Here is a 21,705-nt window from a genome sequence, read left to right as displayed (position 1 = left end):
CAGCCAATCGCAGGGCACACAGAGACAAACATCCGCACTCACAATCACACCTAGGGGCAATTTAGGGTATCCAATCAACTTACCATGCATGTTTTTGGAATGTGGGAGGAAACCGGAGTACCCGGAGAAAACCCACGCAGGCACGGGGAGAACATGCAAACTCCACACAGGGAGGCCGGAGCCGGGATCGAACCCACGACCTCTGAACTGTGAGCCGAACGTGCTAACCAGTCAACCACCGTGCCGCCCACGATTTGTTTTCAAATCTAATTCATTCATTTTTAGCTTATTGGTGCACCGGTCTCCATATGTATACAGGTTTTTAAATCATGCAATATAATCAGAATCAGAATCATTTATTAATGGCCACACAACAAAGTTGGTGGAATTTGTTTTCAGTACAGCAGTAAGGCTCACATTTCTCCTGTGTCAGTCCCAGCATCAACAAAAAAACATAGAGAATCGTCACATTCATTTTAGTGTACAGGTTACGTCAAGATGATGATAGATTTAAGGTCCTTATGGCTGTTGGGAAAAAACTGTTCTTGAATCTAACAGTCTTTGTTGTGGTGGACCTGTAGCGTCTCCCTGAGGGCATCTGTGTGAACAGGTGGTGAGCGGGGTGTGTGGGATCTGAAATGATTCTTACTGCTCGCTGTGTGATGCGTCTTCGGTACAGAGTGTCTATGGATGGGAGTGTGTGTGACCAATCATTTTGGAGGATTTGTTGATGATGCGTTGAAGTTTAGACCGAGAGTGTCCAAATGACCATACCAGACTATTATTGCTGAGGTGAGGATACTTTCAATTATGGCTGTGTAGAACTGAAGGAGGAGATCTTGCCGAATGTGGAATTTCTTAAGTTGTGTGAGGAAAAACAGTCTCTTGTTGGCCTTTTTATATGTTTCCTCAGAATGCTGTTTCAATTTCAGTGAGTTAGTGAAAGAAAGTGAGTTTGAGAAATTTGAAAGACTCTGTGGTGTTTATTGTGTCTGAGCTGATGGATATGTGTGTTTTAGGTGTAGGTGAGCGTGAGAAGTCGATAATTACCGTAATTCTTTTGTTTTTGATGGATTGAGCTGAAGGTTGTTGTTCCGACACAAAGTGACTGCTTGTTCCACCTGCTCCCTGTAATGTTTTTCGTTATTGTTGGTGATGAGTCCAATTATTGTGGTATCATCTGCATATTTGAGGATTAAGACTGAACTTTGTGATGATGTGAGTGTATATATATATATATATAGTACAACAACTGTTTCAGAACTAAAGTCAAGAGAGTTAAACCAAAAAAAAACAGCAATGTAACGAAAATACAAATAATGTCAACATGACAACTAAAATACATCTCATTGAAAAATGTTTTGAAAATAAAGTCAGTAGTTGTAATAGTGTAAACAATACAATGTAAAAACCTTTAACAGTAGAAAAAAATAAAATACTTCTACTACAACTGTTTCAGAACAAAAGTCACGAGAGTCAAACTAAATAAGCAGCAATGTAACGAAAATACAAACATAACAATGTCAAGTTGACAACTATAATACCTTCCATTGCACAATATTTTGGAAATAAAGTCAGAAAGTGAAAATAGAGTAAACAATACAATTTAAAAACCTTTAACACTATAAAAAATAAAATACTTCTACTACAACAATTATTGTTGATTTTTTGGGGCTGAAAAGCCTCTGCCAGAGTACGTTGTCTCTGTGTTCTGGCTTGGGGATCTCCCCCCTTCTCCTCCTCCCTCAATTTGATTTTTTTTTGTGAATACGAATCAAAATTGTGAGGATTTGACTTCTTTTCTTGTGAGTACGAATAAAAACTGTGAGTGCCATTGTTTTGTGAATACAGTAAATATTCCCACCTACGGACCTCTGTCAAACGGAAATCGCCTCACCCGGAAAAACAACGTATGCATTACATTTTCTACTTTTATATTACATTAACGATTGATTCCTGACAACGGGAGTTCCGGTATCCGAAACCCGGAACCAATAGCGAAGCCCGCAGTAGCGTAAACTCAAGCACTATACTGCGGAAAAACTTTGACCGCTCCGCCATCATTAGATCAAACGGAAATTCCCTCACTCGGAAAAAAAACGTATGCATTAAATTTTCTACTACTATATTACATTAACGATCGGTTCCTTACAACGAAGTTTCGGTATTGTATCTGGAACCCGGAAGCCATAGCGAAGCCCGCAGTAGCGCAAACTCAAGCAGTTCCCACTCGAGACTATGGAAAAACTTTGACCGCTCCGAAATCATCGGCGACATGTAAGGTACTTCTTTGGCATGCGTTTTGCTGGAATTGCAAAAGATTTGAAATGTATTCATTTACACGTTCGTCTGTAGCTCCTGGCGTCCAGACGAAGAAGAACAGTAATGGCCGTGGAAGAGAGAGTGAAATGCATCCGATTAAGCGAAGCTGGACACAAAGTAAAAAACATCCAGGAGACACTTGGAGTCAGAAAAACTCAAATCTACGAGACTTTGAAAAACATGGAATCGATTCTGGCTCAGTACGATTCCAGCAGTTTGCCTGCTCAAAGGAAATTGCTTGCAGCTCGACGGACGAAGTACAGTGGCGTAAATGAACGTGTCCTTTTGCATGCACAAGAATCACCAGACATCAGTGATGATCAATGGGACAGTTACTTGCAATTAGCAACAAAACTGTATGATACACAGACAAACATTTTCTTACAGCAAATAATGAAGCCAACACAACAACTCAAAATAGACTAATTTTTTCCTAAGTCTGAGAAAAGTCCACATTAAAATACAGTACAGTTTACTCTACTTAAGTACACTGTACTGCATTGGTGTAACAGTATTTTTTTCAACAGTATTTGGACCATGTTTGTATACTGTACTGTATTTTGTCCATATACCTGTACTTTATGGTGCAGTTTTTGTTTAATAATTTTTTATTATTATATTGTTTGTGTTGTTAACTTGTTACACATGTAGTTTGTTAACATACTTGCACGTTTCTACAGGACATGTACCGTAGTCGTTTCCCACATAAGGAAATTCCGTTATAAGGAAAGATTGGACAATGCAAATATGATTCCTTACTAGAGAATACTTACTGTACAATTCTCGGTTCTACGACTACGAATCTTCACTACGCAGTATGCACGAATTGCCTACTGAGGACGAATCACTTTTATAAGTACGATTCCTCTCCCCGCGCATGAGTAGAGAAGAAAACAAAGATGGCGAATGCGAGCGGGTCGGACGGTGCTCCGAGCGGCTCAGGAGACGCATCTTCACAGCAGGTAAAGTCATCAACGTGTGTATACAATTTATTAATAATTATTTCATACAGTCATTCTATCTCAAATAATAGCTTTGGACTCACAGGCTAACTGCTATAGTTTGAAAGCTAATGACGCTAGCATTAGCACGTGACGAGTGCTAGTTAGCAATGAAATGTCAAATGTGAAATAATTTTACACACAAAGGTAATGCCAATACGACTTTATTGAGTCATGTAAAGCATGCATCCGGCCATTGGTAAGTTTGGTCTCTTGTTTGCCTTTGTTAAAACATATTCTCGGCTCATTGTAAACATACACATACTTTACAAGCATACGCGACAAAGTAAATTTACAACGAAGCTGGTGGTAAATAAAGCAGTGACGCGGTGGATTATGTACAGACATTATCAATCAATCAATCAATCACATTTTATTTATATAGCACTTTTCATACATAAAAATGCAACTCAAAGTGCTTTAAAACATTCAAAGCAAAACATAGAATTATCTTCAATCAAAAGAAAAGATAAATGATTTAAAAGTTGTTGAAAGCCAAACTAAAAAGGTGTGTCTTGAGCTTCCTCTTAAAAATATCAACAGTCTCTGCAGACCTGACATCCTCTGGCAGGCTATTCCAAAGGTGAGGACCAAAATGGCTGAATGCAGCCTCGCCATGCATTTTGGTCCTCACCCTTGGAATAAATAAAAGGCCGGCGCCAGAGGACCTCAGGATCCGCGAGGGCTGGTATGATAAAAGCAAATCAGATAAATAAGATGGCCCAAGACCATTAACACATTTATAAACTAATAAAAGTACTTTAAAATCGATCCTGAAACACACAGGGAGCCAATGCAGCAATTTCAAAACTGGCGTAATGTGCTCCCGCCCTCTGGTTCTCGTCAGCACCCGAGCGGCTGAATTCTGCAGTAGTTGCAGTGGTGAAATGCTCTTTTTCGGGAGGCCAGAGAGCAGGGCATTACAGTAATCTAAACGACAGGAAATAAAGGCATGCATCAGCACTTCCGTGTTAGCCTGAGAGAGAAACGGGCGGACTCTGGCGATATTCTTAAGGTGATAAAAACCAATCTTGGTTACATTTTTAATATGAGGAATAAAACTGAGCTCAGAGTCAAAAATGACGCCAAGGTTCTTCACACAGTGTGAGGGATTAAAAATGTGTAGTTTTGGTAAAAGCTTCTCTCTCTGACCTTCGGGACCGATAACTAAGACCTCAGTCTTGTCCTCATTGAGCTGTAGGAAATTATCTGCCATCCATGACTTGATATCTAAAATGCAATTTAAAAGGGTATCAATGGGTCCTGTGTCATCAGGAGACACGGCAATATACAGCTGCGTGTCATCAGCATAGCTGTGAAAGCTGATGCCGTGTCCCCTGATGACATCCCCGAGGGGAAGCATATAAAGATTAAAAAGTAAGGGGCCTAAAATCGAACCTTGAGGAACCCCACATTTAATTTCATGAGTTTTAGAGGAACAAGTATCCATACTTACAAAGAAATATCGGTCTGTGAGATAGGAATAAAACCAGTCAAAAACAGTACCAGAGATGCCCACTAGATTTTTAAGTCTATTTAATAAAATTTGGTGATCTACTGTATCAAAAGCAGCGCTTAGATCCAGTAGCACCAAGACTGTGAGTTTTCTCACGTCTGCAGTGCACCTAATATCATTTAAGATCCTTAAAAGAGCAGTCTCCGTACTGTGGTTCATCCTAAAACCAGATTGATATTTCTCCAAAATATTATTTGTATTTAAAAAATGATTCAACTGGATGAAAACCAGTTTTTCTAAAATCTTACTTAAAAACGGTAAGTTGGATACGGGTCTGTAGTTATTAAAAACGCTCGGGTCAGAACCGCTCTTCTTCAGAAGGGGCTTCACCACCGCCGTTTTAAAGGCAGCTGGGAAGACGCCTGTCTGAAGAGAGCAATTGACTATATTTAAAATTTGTTCTTCAAAAAATCCATAAAATGTCTTAAAAAGAAATGTGGGAATTGGATCCAAAAGGCAGGTTGTTGGGTTTACCTGGGAGAAAACTCGAACAAGTGTCCTTGCATCAACCAGGGCAAAACTTTCCAGTGTTTCCTCATGTAAATATGATTGTCCGGGTTTATTAAAACTTGTGTTTTGACGGGCTAAAAGACTGGATCTTATGTCATCGATTTTACTTCTGAAGTGGTCTGCAAAGTCCTCACAGAGAGCATCTGTTGGTCTCTGTGGGGACTTATTAAAATCAGAACTAGTTAAAAGTTCAAAGGTGGAGAAGAGAACCCTGGGGTTGTTTTTATTGACTGTAATGAGGTTTGAGAAATAGGAAGATCTTGCCAGTTTTACTGTTTTATTGTAAGATTTCAGTTGTTCGCATAAAATTTCATAGTGTACTGTAAGTTTACTTTTTCTCCACCTCCTCTCTGCACTCCTGCATTTTCTCTTTGATATTTTGATAGCATTGTTTCTCCACGGGGGTACAGTCTTTGTTTTTGTTGTTTTAATTAAAAGTGGAGCTACTGAATCTAATGATGATTTAAGATGTAGGTTAAAATTGTCAACAATAAGATCACAGGGTGCAGGTAAAATGTCAGCAGGAGTGTTTTTTAAGATCTCGATAAAATTTGCTGCCACCTCAGAAGATAGGTAGCGTTTCTTCACTGTTCTGACCGGGACTGCTAGATGGTTAAAACTGGCAATGTTAAAATAGACACAGTAGTGGTCTGACACTGCCAAGTCAACAACAGAGGACACACCAGCAGACAAGCCATAGGTTATAACCAAATCCAGGGTGTGTCCTCTGTTGTGAGTTGGCTGCAAGACGTGCTGTTTAAAATCCAAGCAGTTTAAAAGGTTTGAAAAATCTCTGGATAGTGGGTCCGAGATGTTGTCCATGTGTATATTAAAATCGCCAGTTATTAATATTCTGTTATAACTGGAATATAAAATGGATAAGAATTCTGAAAATTCTGTAATAAAAGAAGTGGAATGATGGGGAGGTCTATAGACGGTAATGCAGAGAATAGGGGGACTGCTAAAAACAAAGGCATGGTGTTCAAACGATAAATAGCTGCTAAAAATGATCTCCTTTGATAAAAGAGTATTAATAAAAATTGATGCAGTCCCGCCTCCTCTTTTGCCATCCCTTGTAGAAAATAAAAAGTTAAAATTCGGTGGGCAAGCCTCGTTGAGAGCAACTGGAGCATCTGTACCAAGCCATGTCTCAGACAAAAGTATACCATGTAAATTATTGTCTAAAATCAGGTCGTTTATGATAAAAGTTTTGTTTAAAAGGGAGCGCACGTTCAGCACGGCCAGATTAATTATTGTGCTGGACGTGCGCTCATGGTGGTACGAATGAGCAGTATTAACATATACTAGATTACCACTGTTAAAACCACGTTGTTTGTGTGTGCAAGGGAAGCGTCTGCCGGTGATGGTTTCAATGGGAAAATTGTCCGATAGTGGTAATGATAATGAGGGCCTGCAGGGGGAGCTAGTGAGGGTGGTGGTACTGTGTTTATAAATGTTTTATAAAGCATAAAAATGCATCAAAACATGTATTCATGTTACAATTAGATTATTGCACAATAAATGAGAGTTGTGCATAATGTAGAAAGAACAGCAATTTATAGAGTAAAGAATAAAAATGATAGTCGTTTACCTTTTAATTGCTGTCCTCATCGTTTTTTGCCCTCTTTGGTTCATGTTCTCTCTCAGAAGTGGTTTTTGCCTGGCCTTTTGTAAAGAACTAATTTATTAACGTGGCGACTGTCGATACATTACAGTCGTATTCTTTGGCGAGACCAACCAAAGGAATCCCTTTTTCATACTTTTCTATTATCTCTTGCTTTGTTTGTACGGACAAAAAAAACGATTTTCTCCTTTTTTTCTTTTCTTCGTTTCTAATTCACGTAAAACTATCGGAACACCTCATGGCCCGAGGGGCGAATGACGAGGACGCTGCATAGACATATCTATCACATATCTATCAAACTACCTGTCTATCTACACACATAGACACATACGGTAGAGGTCCCTCTTAGCCAATGGGATGCCAGGAAGATGCTAAGTAATAGCCAATGGCAGAGCAGCTATGAGTATGTTGCGTTCAGGAAACTCTGGAGCTAAGAGTAGCAGTCCATACTTTTACCTTTCGTATCCTGAATTTTTTTTCATCACAAGAGGCAATATTTTCCTGTTGAGGCGTTTCGTAACTTGAAAATTTCGTATGAAGAGACGTTCGTAAGTAGGAGTACCACTGTATGTTTTTAAAAAAGACGTGTATTTTCAAAGGCTATTTTTGGGGCCTGCCGTTATCGAATATTTTTTAATTCGGTTATTCTTTTTTCACTGCCAGCTGGTAGTGAATTAGTTATCTCATTCACTGCCATTGACAGCTATATAAGTCAAAAATCCAAATCCAGTTCTTACTTATTAAATGATAATTTTATGTGCCATACTTAAGAGTAGGGCTGTTCGATTTTGCCCAACAAGAAAATCCCGATTATTTTCTCTCAAACCCGATTTTCCGATTACGATTTCATTGTAAAATAAAAAATAATGTAAAATGAAGTATTTTGAATTTAAACTTAATTTTTCTTTCTTTGAACTGAAAATGCCAGTCAATTTAACTTAATACACACAGAACAATCCATTGGGATTAACAGCATTTTACTTACACAGTAGATTTCAGATCTGTTCTTAATTAAACCAATAATGAAAGAAGAAAGTGCATATACCATCTGAAACGAAATCATCAACATGAGAGAACGTCGTCAGTCAAGTCTGTAAACCAAACAGTGTCAGCCAGTGATTTTGCCAACCAGCTAGCGACTAGCCTTTCACCTTTCTCCCTAGTCTTACTTAAACATAAATCAATGATTAGTGCAAAACTATCACTCAATAATACAATTCACTGTCAAGCTTAAGTACGGATGCATATATTCCGGCTGGACCAGAGGTCCGTTGTAGAGGAGAAAATAAAGGGACGCCTTTCAGACATCGAGTTACTTGCTCACGGGTTGTATTGTACATGTGGGGCACAGACTACTACAGATCTATATTTGCCCGATTTATTAACTAAACGCTCACTTGCCTGAGCAAATAGCAGAATCGCTGGTAGCCATGGATGTTGTTGTTGTTATCGGACTGCGCGCTCGTGGGAGGAAGCGGAAATGCAGAGGAAACTACGGTGGCTTAGATAAGCACAAAATAAAAAATTCGAACGTGCCCGATTTGAACGTTATTAAAATCGTTTTATCCAGAAAATTCGGTTACGGTTCAAAATCGCTTACTGGAGCAGCCCTACTTAAGAGTTACATACAACAGAACTGCACTTTAAAATGTGCTGAACTTGAAAAGTAAAAAAAATTTACTCTACTGGAATAAAAAAAAAGACTGTATGCAAAGCTCCAAGCTTCATTTTAATGTTTGCTGTATTGTATAGTTTATAAGGTGAACATTTTATTTGTATTTAAGTTAGTGATCCTTAAGTACCACTACCACTAGAGAGATCCTGCATCCTGCCACTAGTGGTACTCACACCAAACTTTAAGAATCACTCGGACTAGATGAAATAAAAAGTGTCATTGGTCCAGTAATTTCTTCTATGTCCTTGCAGAACTACCTCTCTAGAAACTTCTACAACCTGCGCTTCTTGGCCCTTTTCATCGCTTTTGCCCTCAACTTCATCCTGCTCTTCTACAAGGTTTGCTTTTGGGCTGACTGACTGAGAAAAAAAACTGTGATGACATTTTGGTTAATTGATGTTTGATTTTGATTATTATTAAAAAAATTTAATAGTGGTTTTTTTTGTGTTTTTTTTTTAATTAATTGCAATTCGCCTTGTCAGCATCCCCGTGTGTCCAACCTCTCCAGGTGTCGGACAGCCCACCAGGCGAGGAGGAATTTGAAGGATCCGGTCTGTTTGAAGGCGGCTCGGGACTGTTTGAAGGCTCCGGCGCTGATGAGGAAGGATCCGGATTCGAAGATGGAGGAGAGGACGACGAAGACGAGGGCCCCCTGTATTATTTCCTGGAGGAGAGCACTGGATACATGGAGCCCGCTTTGGCGTTCCTCAGCATCATCCACACCATCATTTCCTTCCTCTGTATCATCGGCTATAACTGCCTCAAGGTGAAATGTTTGACTTCTTCTAAATACTGTCTGACACTTTTAAGGCCTGATCGATTAATTAGCCGGGTGGCACGGTGGTTGCCTGGTTAGCACGTCCGCCTCACAGTTCAGAGGTCGTGGGTTCGATCCCGGCCCCGGCCTCCCTGTGTGGAGTTTGCATGTTCTCCCCATGCCTGGGTTTTCTCCGGGTACTCCGGTTTCCTCCCACATTCCAAAAACATGCATGGTAAGTTGATTGGACTCTCTAAATTGCCCCAAGGTGTGATTGTGAGTGCGGATGTTTGTCTCTGTGTGCCCTGCGATTGGCTGGCAACCAGTTCAGGGTGTCCCCCGCCTACTGCCCAAAGACAGCTGGGATAGGCTCCAGCACGCCCTGCAACCCTTGTGAGGAGAAGCGGTATGGATAATGGATGGATGGATGGATTAATTGGCCATCCGATTTTCGGCTGATATTAGTTCTTATAAAAGTGGCTAAAATCTTAAAAATAGTTTTTTTTCACACGTTAACACATTACAACACAAAACAAAGGTAATGGCATTCATACATGAACAGCAATCGGCCAATTTTTGCAGAATTTAAAGAGCTAATATTGACTGATGAAATCGTCCGGCCAACTTAATTGATCAGGCACTACTCACATGCATACACTATATTCATTGCAGCATCTTAGTGAGTCACTTAGAGTAGTAGTGATGGAAGAATGCTTGTGGATATTCTCATTAGCAGTAGAAGAGTACCGTATTTTCCGGACTATAAGTCGCTCCGGAGTACAAGTCGCTCCAGCTGCATTTTATGCATAATAAAGAAGAAAAAACCCCATATATAAGTCGCACTGGAGTATAAGCCACATTTTTGGAGGAAATTAATTGTGCTCTTGGTACACATCATTTCCACCGAGCTACAATGGTAACATTTAGCTAACATTCAAAAAGTTACGGTAAGATAACTTTAAACTCACCAAAACGGTTGTAGATCGATTAAATAAGTCTTTTATTTATCCCCGACCGTGTAGAATGTTTCCAAGTCTCCAAAAGTATTTATGTATTCGGTCGTAATTATCTCTTTGTTCTCTTCCCCGCTCTCAGCTCCGTACGTGTGGCTGATGCAAGGCCCCAACCAGTGTCTTAAAGCAACAGTACACTATTTTGTATAGATGTATATTGATAGACAGTCAAATTGTCTTTATCATACTATCTTAATTACTTATTTATCAAAATGTTAGATTTTACCCGTTTAAATTATTAATGCATTTTGATAGCTTTTAGGATGTTTCTTTGTTTCTTTATGTGGGTTACAATAAGATGTGAAATGACATACACTATACATGTTATTCTGCCCGTTGTAAAGTCTATATGTAATGCAGGTTTATATGCAGCCTTAGAACGGCCTCCTGCGGTTGTTTGGTGTATTGTTTGCTGACGTTGAAAAGGAAAAAAAATACAATATAATGTGTTAATAATTTCACACATAAGTCGCTCCAGAGTATAAATTGCACCCCCCGGCCAAACTATGAAAAAAAAATAGTCTTATAGTCCGGAAAATATGGTACTAGTTTTTATCAATTAATTGAATTGCAGCATTAAATCATGATGGACAAACTGTTTAATTTTTTACATTGTATTTAATTGTATTTTCTCTGTTTTTATAACGTACAATATGATAGAGTGCTATTTTGACACAAACAGAACAAAAAGTTCTTTCCGGGGGAAGACTGGATGACACAGCATAGCTGTGTGCTTTTATATTGCCATTTTTTGTGGTGGTTTCTATAATTGCCGCCACAGTGGTGCTATTAGGAGGTGGGTTATGTCCCCACTGAATGCCCCGGGTACCAAATGCAAATTCTTGAGGCAAATCATGCAAAATGACTTTTTTCTTGACTCCTCTCACCATTTAGGTTCCTCTGGTTATCTTCAAGAGAGAGAAAGAGCTGGCAAGAAAGCTGGAGTTTGACGGCGTCTATGTGACGGAGCAGCCAGAAGACGACGATATCAAGGGACAGTGGGACCGGCTGGTGCTCAACACTCCGTAAGAGTGCATGTTTCACCAGAGCTGGCCCAAAGCTGAAGCCATCTAAGCACCTGCTTGGGGCCTTACGACCACTAGATCTGAATCGGCTACCATTGGAGATTAAAAACCATGCATGGATACAATATCTACTGTTATGTAATCAACACTCCACAGTTGCAGCAGTCTAACACAAAGTCAAAGTAAAAATTTTAGAAGTGGGCCAGCTCTGTATTTTTCCTTTTTGCTTTTCAGTATTCACATTGCTACAGTACATGTCTAAAAGTCAAAATGTGACTTGTAATCACTCATTTTTTTATGACTGCAGAACTTTCCCCAACAACTACTGGGACAAGTTTGTGAAAAGGAAGGTGAGTTCTTCAGTTTTTGGTCAAAGTGTTTTCATTCAAGAGACTGTCACTGAACGGATTTTTAATATCTTTATATTTGATCTTTTTTGCCCTGTTGGCAGGTATTGGATAAATACGGCGACATCTACGGAAGAGAGAGGATCGCCGAGCTGCTGGGCATGGACTTAGCCTCCCTGGATGTCAGCGCCATAACGCACGATAAGAAGCCTGAGCCTGACAACTCGGTCTTCAACTGGTATGTTTGCACTCTTGACGTTTTGTGGTTGGGTACTCGAATCGCACGATTTGACTCGAGTCAGACTTGAGTCGCCAGATTTAGGCCTTTGAACCTTCCTGGCTAAAACGTCGGACAAGGTGACTTGACATAGACTTGGTATTTGTGAGACCCGGCTTGACTTAGAAGTGTACTTCTTGTTTGTCTACTTGACTTCTTAAAACAAACGAGAAAGTCCAGTTGCCTGGATTCCACATTTGCGGGTTATCATGAACTGGATGACTGACAATTTATATCTTCTTCTCTGCAGGATAACATCTATCGACATCAAGTACCAAATCTGGAAGTTTGGCGTCGTGTTCACGGACAATGTGGGTTGAAGAAACCAAAGCATGTGGATTTGAAGAGCGAAATTGCATGAAAGATTTCTCTTTCTTCCCCTGGTAGACCTTCCTATACCTGGTCTGGTACATGCTCATGTCCATGCTGGGACACTACAACAACTTCTTCTTCGCTGCTCACTTGTTAGACATCGCCATGGGCGTCAAAACCCTGCGCACCATCCTGTCCTCGGTCACCCACAACGGAAAGCAGGTGACGAAAGAAATATTGTAGCAAACCACAAACAAGGTTTTACAGTTTGAAGATTTATCATTATAGTTAGTTTTTAGTTCGTTTTGACTTTTTTTTTTTTGAATTCAGTTAGGTTTTAATCCAGTTAGTTTTTAACTCATTCACTGACAGACATTTTCAGACCCTCTTTTACCCTAATGTTTGAAAAAAATTTGAAAAAATTATAAATAAGTTCCTGGGATTTAATGGCTAGACTGTGAAAAGACAAGTAAATTTGTCAATGGCAGTGAATGAGTTAATGAGAACAAGTTTCTTTCTTTTTTATTTTTTTTATTTAAAGGCTTCATTTTAGTTTGTTTCGTATTGGTTTTAGTGGTTTTATTTATTTATTTATTTAATGTTTGGAGTGTTTCTTGAGTGCAAGATAAAAAAAAAATGTTACTAAGTATTGTGTTATAAAATAACTACAACTCTCAATTGAATGTTTGGACCACGAAAGCTCATTTATGATATTAATTGACAATGACGAAACAAAAAACATTTTCGCTATAATTAGGGTTTCAGTTTGTTTTATAAAAGTAAGATGTAGTTTCAGTGAGTTTTCATTTTATGTTTGAAGCATTTTTGTTTTTTATTGTATATTGTTCAAGAAAATGTTTCGGTTTCAGTTGATTCGTTTGTTTTCATGAACTGTCTTGACCACAACACGCTGGTACAGTGGGACCTCGGCTTTGTGATGAATCCGATCCACAGAGTCTGATTAACTAACAGACAAACAAAGGAGAGGCAAGAAAAGCAAAGCTTCTCCTGACTTCTTGTGCCCTCCACAGCTGATGATGACGGTGGGTCTGCTGGCCGTGGTGGTTTACCTCTACACGGTGGTGGCCTTCAACTTCTTCCGCAAGTTCTACAACAAGAGCGAGGATGAGGACGAGCCCGACATGAAGTGCGACGACATGATGACGGTGTGTACGTAGCAGATGTCCCAAAGCATCAGTGGCAATCGATTCATCGTTGTTGCCCAAGTTTTATTGTAGTCGATGTACTGTACTGAAATGTTCATCTCAAGTTATTCACTAATGTACTTACACCGTGGGAAATCTTGGCCTGTTTAGTTAAAAACAAAGCTATTTTTCAGTTGTATGAACGTCAATAGGATAATTGTACCTTTTGTCATCGAATGGAAGAGCATTTAAATGTTCTGCCTGTCATTGTATATCACTTGGCATAGATAAAGAAAGATGTACCGTATTTTCCGGGCTACACACCGCACCCACTCTATTTTTAGAAAATTTGGGAAAAAAACGTATATAAGCCACACCTTTATATAAGCCGCACCTATCTATGTTGAAAACTTTTATATTTACTGCATTTACAGAACGATTATGAACTGTAAATGGAAATGGAAATGTATGTACCTGAGCAGATTCTTTCCTAACATTGCCTTTTAACACTGCAGTAACGAGCAGAACCAAGAGAAAATAAACCATACTTATCGTCACGTCACTGCCGGCTGCCGCTCCAGTTTGGCAGCTAATGTCCACCAGACTCCACCATCTATTGTTCTGCTACATTCTACATATGCACCTGTCTTGTTTTATGTTAATAAAGACAGCCGATCTAACACACGACGTGCTGCCAACTGTACTAAATCAACAATAGCATTTCACATCGAAACAACAGAACATATGTAACATCAGCCAATGACATTCATGTGCACTTTAAGGCCGTGATACACCAAAACGACGTTCATCAACAGTGACAGACGTTTACCCCCTGTGGCGTCCGGCCGGCTGTTGGCACGTCACGCTGGAAAAACACACCGCAACGACAGACAGCGACGCTGACCATTAAAGTACCTTCTGCGCATGCATAAGATGTAATACCCTTCCATACCATCGGCGGCGGTAGTCACCATTTCTCATGGTTCGAAAACTCCAACCGGAAAGATGTTGGCCGGGGTCTGATTATAACAACCTAAACAATGCATTCGGCTCTATTCTTCACTCACGATGAACTCCCTCGCGAAGTAAACCATCACGTCCTTGACAAGGTATTGTGAAATACTTAGATTGTCAACCCTCGCTCTTGTACTTGTAAGAAGATTAAGGCAGCGCAGGCGTGCTCACTGTTTTTCCGCCTTTATCACTTCACGTTGGTGCTCTGCGCGCTGATTTGCTAGCTAACAGCCAATCAGAGTGACCAAATGTCACGACTGGCGGCGCCGATTCAACAAACGTAAACGCCCCCAAGACGCTTACAGACGGGTTACGACAGGTGGCCACTACACTAATCAGACGCTTAAAGACGCGACAACGCTTAACGACCTCCGACGTCGGTTTGGTGTATCGGGGCCTTTAGGGACCTCCCGGAAAACATAAAATCAAAGGATTACAGCACTTAATGCAATAACCTAGTGCATAGCGCCCTCGCCTGTTGAACTCCTCCACCTGCAGTCACATCCATTTAATGGCAGATGTATTGTATTGAATTGTACTGTAATTCCGAGCGGTGGAAGAAAAATCCACAGAATAGCCGCAGCGGACTATAATGTGTGGCTCAAACCCTAGGAAAAAAGTTGCGGTTTATGTTCCGAAAAATACGGTACTGTGCTGTATTGTGTGTAGTAAGGGTCCCGACTCTCGCTCCCCGCAGTGCTATCTGTTCCACATGTACGTTGGCGTGCGGGCCGGCGGCGGCATCGGAGATGAGATCGAGGACCCGGCCGGAGACGAATACGAGCTCTACCGAGTGGTCTTCGACATCACCTTCTTCTTCTTTGTCATCGTCATCCTTCTGGCCATCATCCAGGGTAGGAACTCGTGGCCCGCCACGCTTTGGTGTCAGGTTTACCAGGTTAGCACATTGTTGACTTTGCTATGTTACCTGACTTCTATGGAGCATACATAATTACCACGTTGAACCCTACATTTATTGTTTCAATACTTGTTTGGTGTGAGGAGAAATAAAACAAATCCCGGAAGGAAAAAAAGCAAAAAAAAACAAAACGGTATTTTTGTTTTCTATTACCAAATAATTGGAAACTGTATTTTTAAGAAAAAAAATAGAGGTCTTTCTTGTTAAGGCCATATCGTTAAGCCCTACTAACTGGAATTTACTAGAGGAGGGGTTCTCGATTATTTTATTTTCTGATCCGGAAAGCCCTTACGAACTTTATGACTCGACGAACCCACTCATTGTCTATGTGCTACGAGGGTTCGAAGACGGCATGCGAGTTCGTCCTTTTACAAAAAATGACTTTATTCATTTGAGAATGCCAGATCCCGGTGGTAATACATCCCATTCATAACAGAGCTTTTAATTCGCCCAAAGCCATAACTAGGAGTAGTAATTGGTTTGTTGTGTTTGGTTTATTGACCTGCTTGTCCCCATACATACTGTAGGTCTGCACTTTAAAAGAGAAGTCAAGCCAAACATATTTATTTTCAAGAATATGTTCAATGCAGGCCCACTAGTTGAAACAAGGCATTCTGATTAATATTGCGTTTGTGGAATAAGAGTTAATCCACCTGTTTTTAGCCATCTCAGGGGGCGGCCATTTTGTCACTTCTGTTGACTGGAAATGACATCACAACTGCTCAGGGCTCAGATAATGACCAATCGCTGTTGAGCTGTTTTCTGAAGCTGAGCCATGATTGGTCGTTATCTGAGCCCTGAGCAGCTTAGATGTCATAGAGGACGCGGGTGGATTTTGCTGCTTAACTCATATTCCACAATTAATGGCAGCGTATTATACGGACCCCCAAGCTACAGCTCGCGGGCCCTCGTTTGAGAACCTCTGCACTGGAGCCCCAAGACTGCTTTGCAAGCATTGTGACCAACAAGCGATTGCGCTCTTTCAGGTTTGATCATTGACGCCTTCGGGGAGCTGAGAGACCAGCAGGAGCAGGTCAGGGAGGACATGGAGGTGAGTTCGCCCGCCGTCACGCTCACTTCCTCTTGTCGACGTTCTTGCAACGTCTTTTCTCTTGTCACACAGACCAAGTGCTTCATCTGCGGAATCGGCAGCGACTATTTTGACACGACGCCGCACGGCTTCGAGACGCACACTTTAGAAGAACACAATTTGGCCAACTACATGTGAGTGTCACTTCTTGGGTTTGACAGCGTGTTTCCATTTTCAGAAGTAGCCAATTTACATTTAGTGTCTGGATCAAGACTATTTACAAGTATTTCCAAAGTAATCCATATCCATTATGATTGGATTGATTACATGAACCAATCCAACTACAGTACACAAGTGTCAACTCAAGCACTTGTCAGATTATGTACCAGTTAAATAACATTTCATGATTTTCATGATCTATACAGCTCTAATGTACCATACATAATTTTTAATGGTCTGTGAACCTCTAAGGTACCATATTAGCATGCTACACTTTCATTTTCCATGAGCTAAACTCAATGGGCTCTATTTTCATGACCGGCGCATCTGCGAGAGGGAGTGCTGCGTCGCTGTGGTCGAGGTCAAAAATGTGTTCAGTCGTGGCCAGTCAAAGCGGCTGCTTTTATTTCCTTTAAATGCGGTGCACTAGTTGCACCCTCGAGTATCGACTTGGCGGAAGCATAGCTGTCTGAGCCGTGAAGTGGTCACTTGGAGACCGCTGAACACAACCTTACTGGGCCGGAGTGCCAAGTTTGTCTGAAACTGATCTGCCAAATTGTCAGACACTCACTGCCAGCCTTGCACTGATACGGAAATAAGGATATTTGCACCATTTGTATCATATGTACTTTGGAGATTTGATACACCGCAAGTGTTTTTATGTGTGCAAGCTTCTATACTGTACTTTCACGTTATGTCGTATATTTGCGTTTCCCCCTCACGCTTGTCTTGCAGGTTCTTCCTCATGTATCTCATCAACAAGGATGAAACGGAGCACACGGGACAGGTCAGCCATTTGCGCCATGTCAAGTCCTCTTGTCTTTCAATTTCTACCTTGCACTTCACTCACCACCATGCACCTTATTTCGGACGTTCGGACCGCACCACAATTAGGACATGTTTTTTATTCCTCAGGAGTCGTACGTGTGGAAGATGTACCAGGAGCGCTGCTGGGACTTCTTCCCCGCCGGGGACTGCTTCCGAAAGCAGTATGAGGATCAGCTGGGATAAGACGGACGACAAACGCGGGAAGAGGGAGATTGAGAAGGCAGACAGATGTGAATCAAGAGGTCAACAATGCTATGCACACTTTGACTGCAGCATCTAATTCAATCAAACAATAACGTGACGGGAAATAGGCCTTTTTTGTAACAACCATGTCCGTAGATTGCCTTGCTTCTACGCGCGCACGCGCACACACTGAATACTGTTGTCAGCGTCACGGCTCATCTACACTCGGAACTGTGCCTGAACGCATCGTGTTCATCAAACAGACGGAATGTGAGCTTGCAGACGCTGTGTTTTAGTGCCTATAACAAAGTCATAGCTTTTTTGTTTGTTTTTTGTTGGTTTAGATGAGAGGGAAGATGGGGTTTTTTTTGTTGACGCCAGAACGCTTAAGAACAGGGGTGCTCAATTTTTTTTTTCTTCAAGAACCCAATTTAGAAAACTTAATTCAACCACTGAGAACTAATGGGGTAATGCATTTTTCCCCATTTTGCACGAGAGTGATTACACTGGGCGCCAGCAAGTTTTAATCGGAGATGGTGTTATGTGTCCCTAAATGTATTTTTGACGCCGATTTAAAAAATGTCTTCACTTTTTTCTAGCACATCGGGTTTTTGAGATATTTTCATGTTTTGTTTTTAACTTTCACCTATAAAAGCTTGCATAATACAGATTTTACCATGCATTGTAATTTATAGCTAAGATGCCCCCACCCCCAAAAATCCATCTGTTGCTTAACCTAACCTTTAATTCACAAATATTACTAAATATATTACTACATTTCATATTATAACATGATGTTATTATACTATCATTATGAAAACCTGATGTGCTAGAGAAAAACACAGGCAGATTCAGGATCAGCACAAAAAAAATCATCACCAAAAATTAGGGTTAGCATCTCTGATTTAAAAAAAAAAAAAAAAAAAAAAGAAAATATTTGTTGACCATTGGTATTAAAGGACAAGTCAAAACAAAACATTTTCTTTGCACCAATATGTTGTATGTGCCCCCGCTATATTCTGATTGATATTGCTTTCGTGGAATCGATCCATTTTCATCAAATTTAGGGCGCTGCCATAAAAGTGCCTTCGGGCTCGCATTGCAAACACCACGTGAATGCGACTGTGCAATGCGAGCCCAAAGGCACTTTGATGTCAATTTTGTTGACAGGACAAAATGGCAGCGCCATGAGATGGATGAAATTAAATTGATTAATCTGCTTAATTCTTATTCCACAAATGCAATGTAAATCATGGCGGCACAAAGGAAATATCGCAAAGAAAATGTACACTTTAACAATGATTGAAGCACTTCTTACTTTGTCAGTCTTGTATCAAATTTTGAACCTCACTTTTTGGGATTTTCTTTTGCGGGAGATGAAGTCTGCTTTCGTGGCCATCTGGGTAATTAGAGGTGGCCTCGTGTTGCATTGATGAATCAGGAAATGTGCTGCTTCCGTTAAAGAACCGCCCCCTAAATGTCAAATGGGAAGTAAGAGTATTCATCTAAAAGATGTTCTTCCTTTTTCCTTAAAAATGACAAACATTCATTCTCTGTGGCTCAATGAGCTGACTAGCTGACTTGCACTGCTTACATTAACAACATGACTGCAAACCTGCAAACAGAGAGAAGCTACTTCCAAAAGCAGTCAATATTGCTATTTGCTTGCTACATAGATTTTTTTCCGATAGCTTTCGCAACAATTTTTACCAAAAGTTTAATTCCTACGAAGAAACTTGCAAGATGAGTTCAATTATTTCCACATTGTTTTTCGCAAGACAAGAAAGGAGCCTGGTGAAAGGCAATTACTTAGTGACAAAAATACGGATCCCGTTTAGTTTTGCATAAGCAGTGATTTGTCCAAATCACCGTTAGATTGCTTTGTTTAATGAAAAACATGCTTTGCCGCCATCTTGTGGCATCTGTTAACAATTACAAACCTCTTTGGGTCGGTGTTCATTATTCACAGCTCGGTCTCTATCCCTCTTGAAAGCTTTTGATTGGCCAAAGGTAAGGAGAAGTATGTTTAATAAGTTTGTTTTGATGGAGGTCTGCATTGAAAAAAAAAAAAAAATGATACAGCGTAATTCTACTGCAATTTCGCAGACCCCCACTTTGAGAAGAATACTCATGGAGAAATGAGCAGAGAATCATCAGCGTGTGCGATTGACGCCATTCAGTATGAATCGGCTGTACAGACACTTTGAAGTCTTATGGATTTATTTATTGTTTCTATGACTGTTTTTGGCCCCTCCGGCTAAAGGAGAGCGAGCAGGAGCGAATGTACGCATTTAAAAGCGGCCAAAACGGCCTTTTTGACAAGAAGGCATATTTTACATACGAGATATACATCTATTTATTTTTTCTTTGGAGGATTCCAACATGTCACGTTGTTAGTGGGTAGCTGTGATGTGTGTGTGACGCGTGGAGGAAAATGACTTTGGTGTGCGTGTTGACTCTCAGGTGTGAAGACGCTGCCACCGAGCAATTTTGGCAGCCTTCAAGCCGTCACGTTGACTGAACTCTGTTTTGCTCTCACAATAAATGGGTTCACTCAACAAGCGTGGGAGCAAGTGTCCTCATTTGCGTGCGCACCTCTACTTTGACGACATGATGTTGTCAAAGTAGTCTGCATTGTTGAGAAACCAAACATACTGTACAAATTGATCTGTGAAAAAAAGTAGTGTTTAGTTCCTCTTTAAAATTCAATGGCTTGAACAAATTGTGAGAAGCAGGATATTCCCCTTCAATGGTTTTATTTAAAAGAATTTTTTGACGTTGTCGGATGTAAGAATGTTGTGTGGCAAGAATGAAAAAATATCTTGTCTGCTCTGAAAACATACATACATACAATACAGAAGAAGTTATCATTAGCTTATTTAGCAAGTTTAGTTAATCAGTTATCAATGTTAGCAAAGATACAAAGGAACATCTTGTTTTAATAGTATCAGTTAATAGAATTGTTTTTTTATTTTTGAAAAACTTTTTTCCATTATGCCAAGTTATTGAAATGGGCATTATGTGTGAATGACAGAAAATGTTGACCTTTGTTCTTGAAAGTCAACGCAAACATTTTTTTTCAAGAATATGTTCTATGCAGGCAGCACGGTGGTCGACTGGTTAGCACGTCCGCCTCACAGTTCAGAGGTCGTGGGTTCGATCCCGGCTCCGGCCTCCCTGTGTGGAGTTTGCATGTTCTCCCCGTGCCTGCGTGGGTTTTCTCCGGGCACTCCGGTTTCCTCCCACATTCCAAAAACATGCATGGTAAGTTGATTGGACTGTCTAAATTGCCCCTAGGTGTGATTGTGAGTGCGGATGTTCGTCTCTGTGTGTCCTGCGATTGGCTGGCAACCAATTCAGGGTGTCCCCCGCCTACTGCCCAAAGACAGCTGGGATCGGCTCCAGCACGCCCGCGACCCTTGTGAGGATAAGCGGTATGGATAATGAATGAATGAATGTTCTATGCAAACCCACTAGTTGAAACAGGGCATTCTGATAAATATTGCATTTGTGGAATAAGTTTTAATCCACTCGTTTTTAGCCATCTCTGGGGGCGGCCATTTTGTCTTCTGTCGACTGAAAATGACATCACAACTGCTCACAACGACCAATCAAGGCTCAGATTCAGAAAACAGGTCAGCCGTGGTTGGTCGTTGTGAGCAGTTGTGATGTCATTTTCAGTCGACAGAAGACAACATGGCCGCCCCCAGAGATGGCTAAAAACGAGTGCATTTTGCTGCTTAACTTATATTCCACAAACGCAAAATGAATCAGAATGCCGTGTTTCAACTACTGGGCCTGCTGGGAACATATTCTTGAAAAAAAAATGTTCTGGTTGACTTCTGCTTGAAGTACATTTTAGGGTATCTGTACTTCGATTGAAGTACTTTTGCCACCTTTGACTTTCTGGAAAATATCATTTGCAAAATGCTTGTAAAATTACTTCGCCGCAATTGATTCTGTGTCGCACGTTCATGATTTCTGCCGA

The 21,705-nt window shown here is 40.6% G+C and overlaps 1 protein-coding gene across 2 annotated transcripts; it reads left to right on the top strand.

Moving 5' to 3' along the window:
- Positions 1 to 1,990: 1,990 nt before the first annotated feature.
- LOC147145206 (ryanodine receptor 1-like) lies at positions 1,991 to 20,278 on the top strand. Of its 2 annotated transcripts, none has more exons than XM_086036103.1 (15): positions 1,991 to 2,277; positions 2,356 to 3,284; positions 8,900 to 8,986; positions 9,157 to 9,414; positions 11,313 to 11,443; positions 11,751 to 11,793; positions 11,895 to 12,028; positions 12,318 to 12,378; positions 12,455 to 12,601; positions 13,411 to 13,545; positions 15,236 to 15,392; positions 16,444 to 16,508; positions 16,581 to 16,681; positions 17,442 to 17,493; positions 17,622 to 20,278. In XM_086036103.1, exons 2-15 carry the CDS (start codon positions 3,222 to 3,224, stop codon positions 17,715 to 17,717), a joined length of 1,530 nt encoding a protein of 509 aa, XP_085892229.1. In that variant the 5' UTR covers positions 1,991 to 2,277; positions 2,356 to 3,221; the 3' UTR covers positions 17,718 to 20,278. The 2 variants fall into 2 exon arrangements, with proteins under 2 accessions (XP_085892229.1, XP_085892230.1); XM_086036104.1 differs by having other exon boundaries at positions 1,991 to 2,282.
- Positions 20,279 to 21,705: the final 1,427 nt, after the last annotated feature.

Source organism: Filicampus tigris, chromosome 7 (assembly GCF_054856515.1).
Source record: "Filicampus tigris isolate MCC_2025a chromosome 7, RoL_Ftig_1.0, whole genome shotgun sequence".
NCBI classification, from domain to species: domain Eukaryota; kingdom Metazoa; phylum Chordata; class Actinopteri; order Syngnathiformes; family Syngnathidae; genus Filicampus; species Filicampus tigris.
Note: the sequence above shows the minus strand (reverse complement) of the source record. Positions and strands in the feature narration are given on the sequence as shown.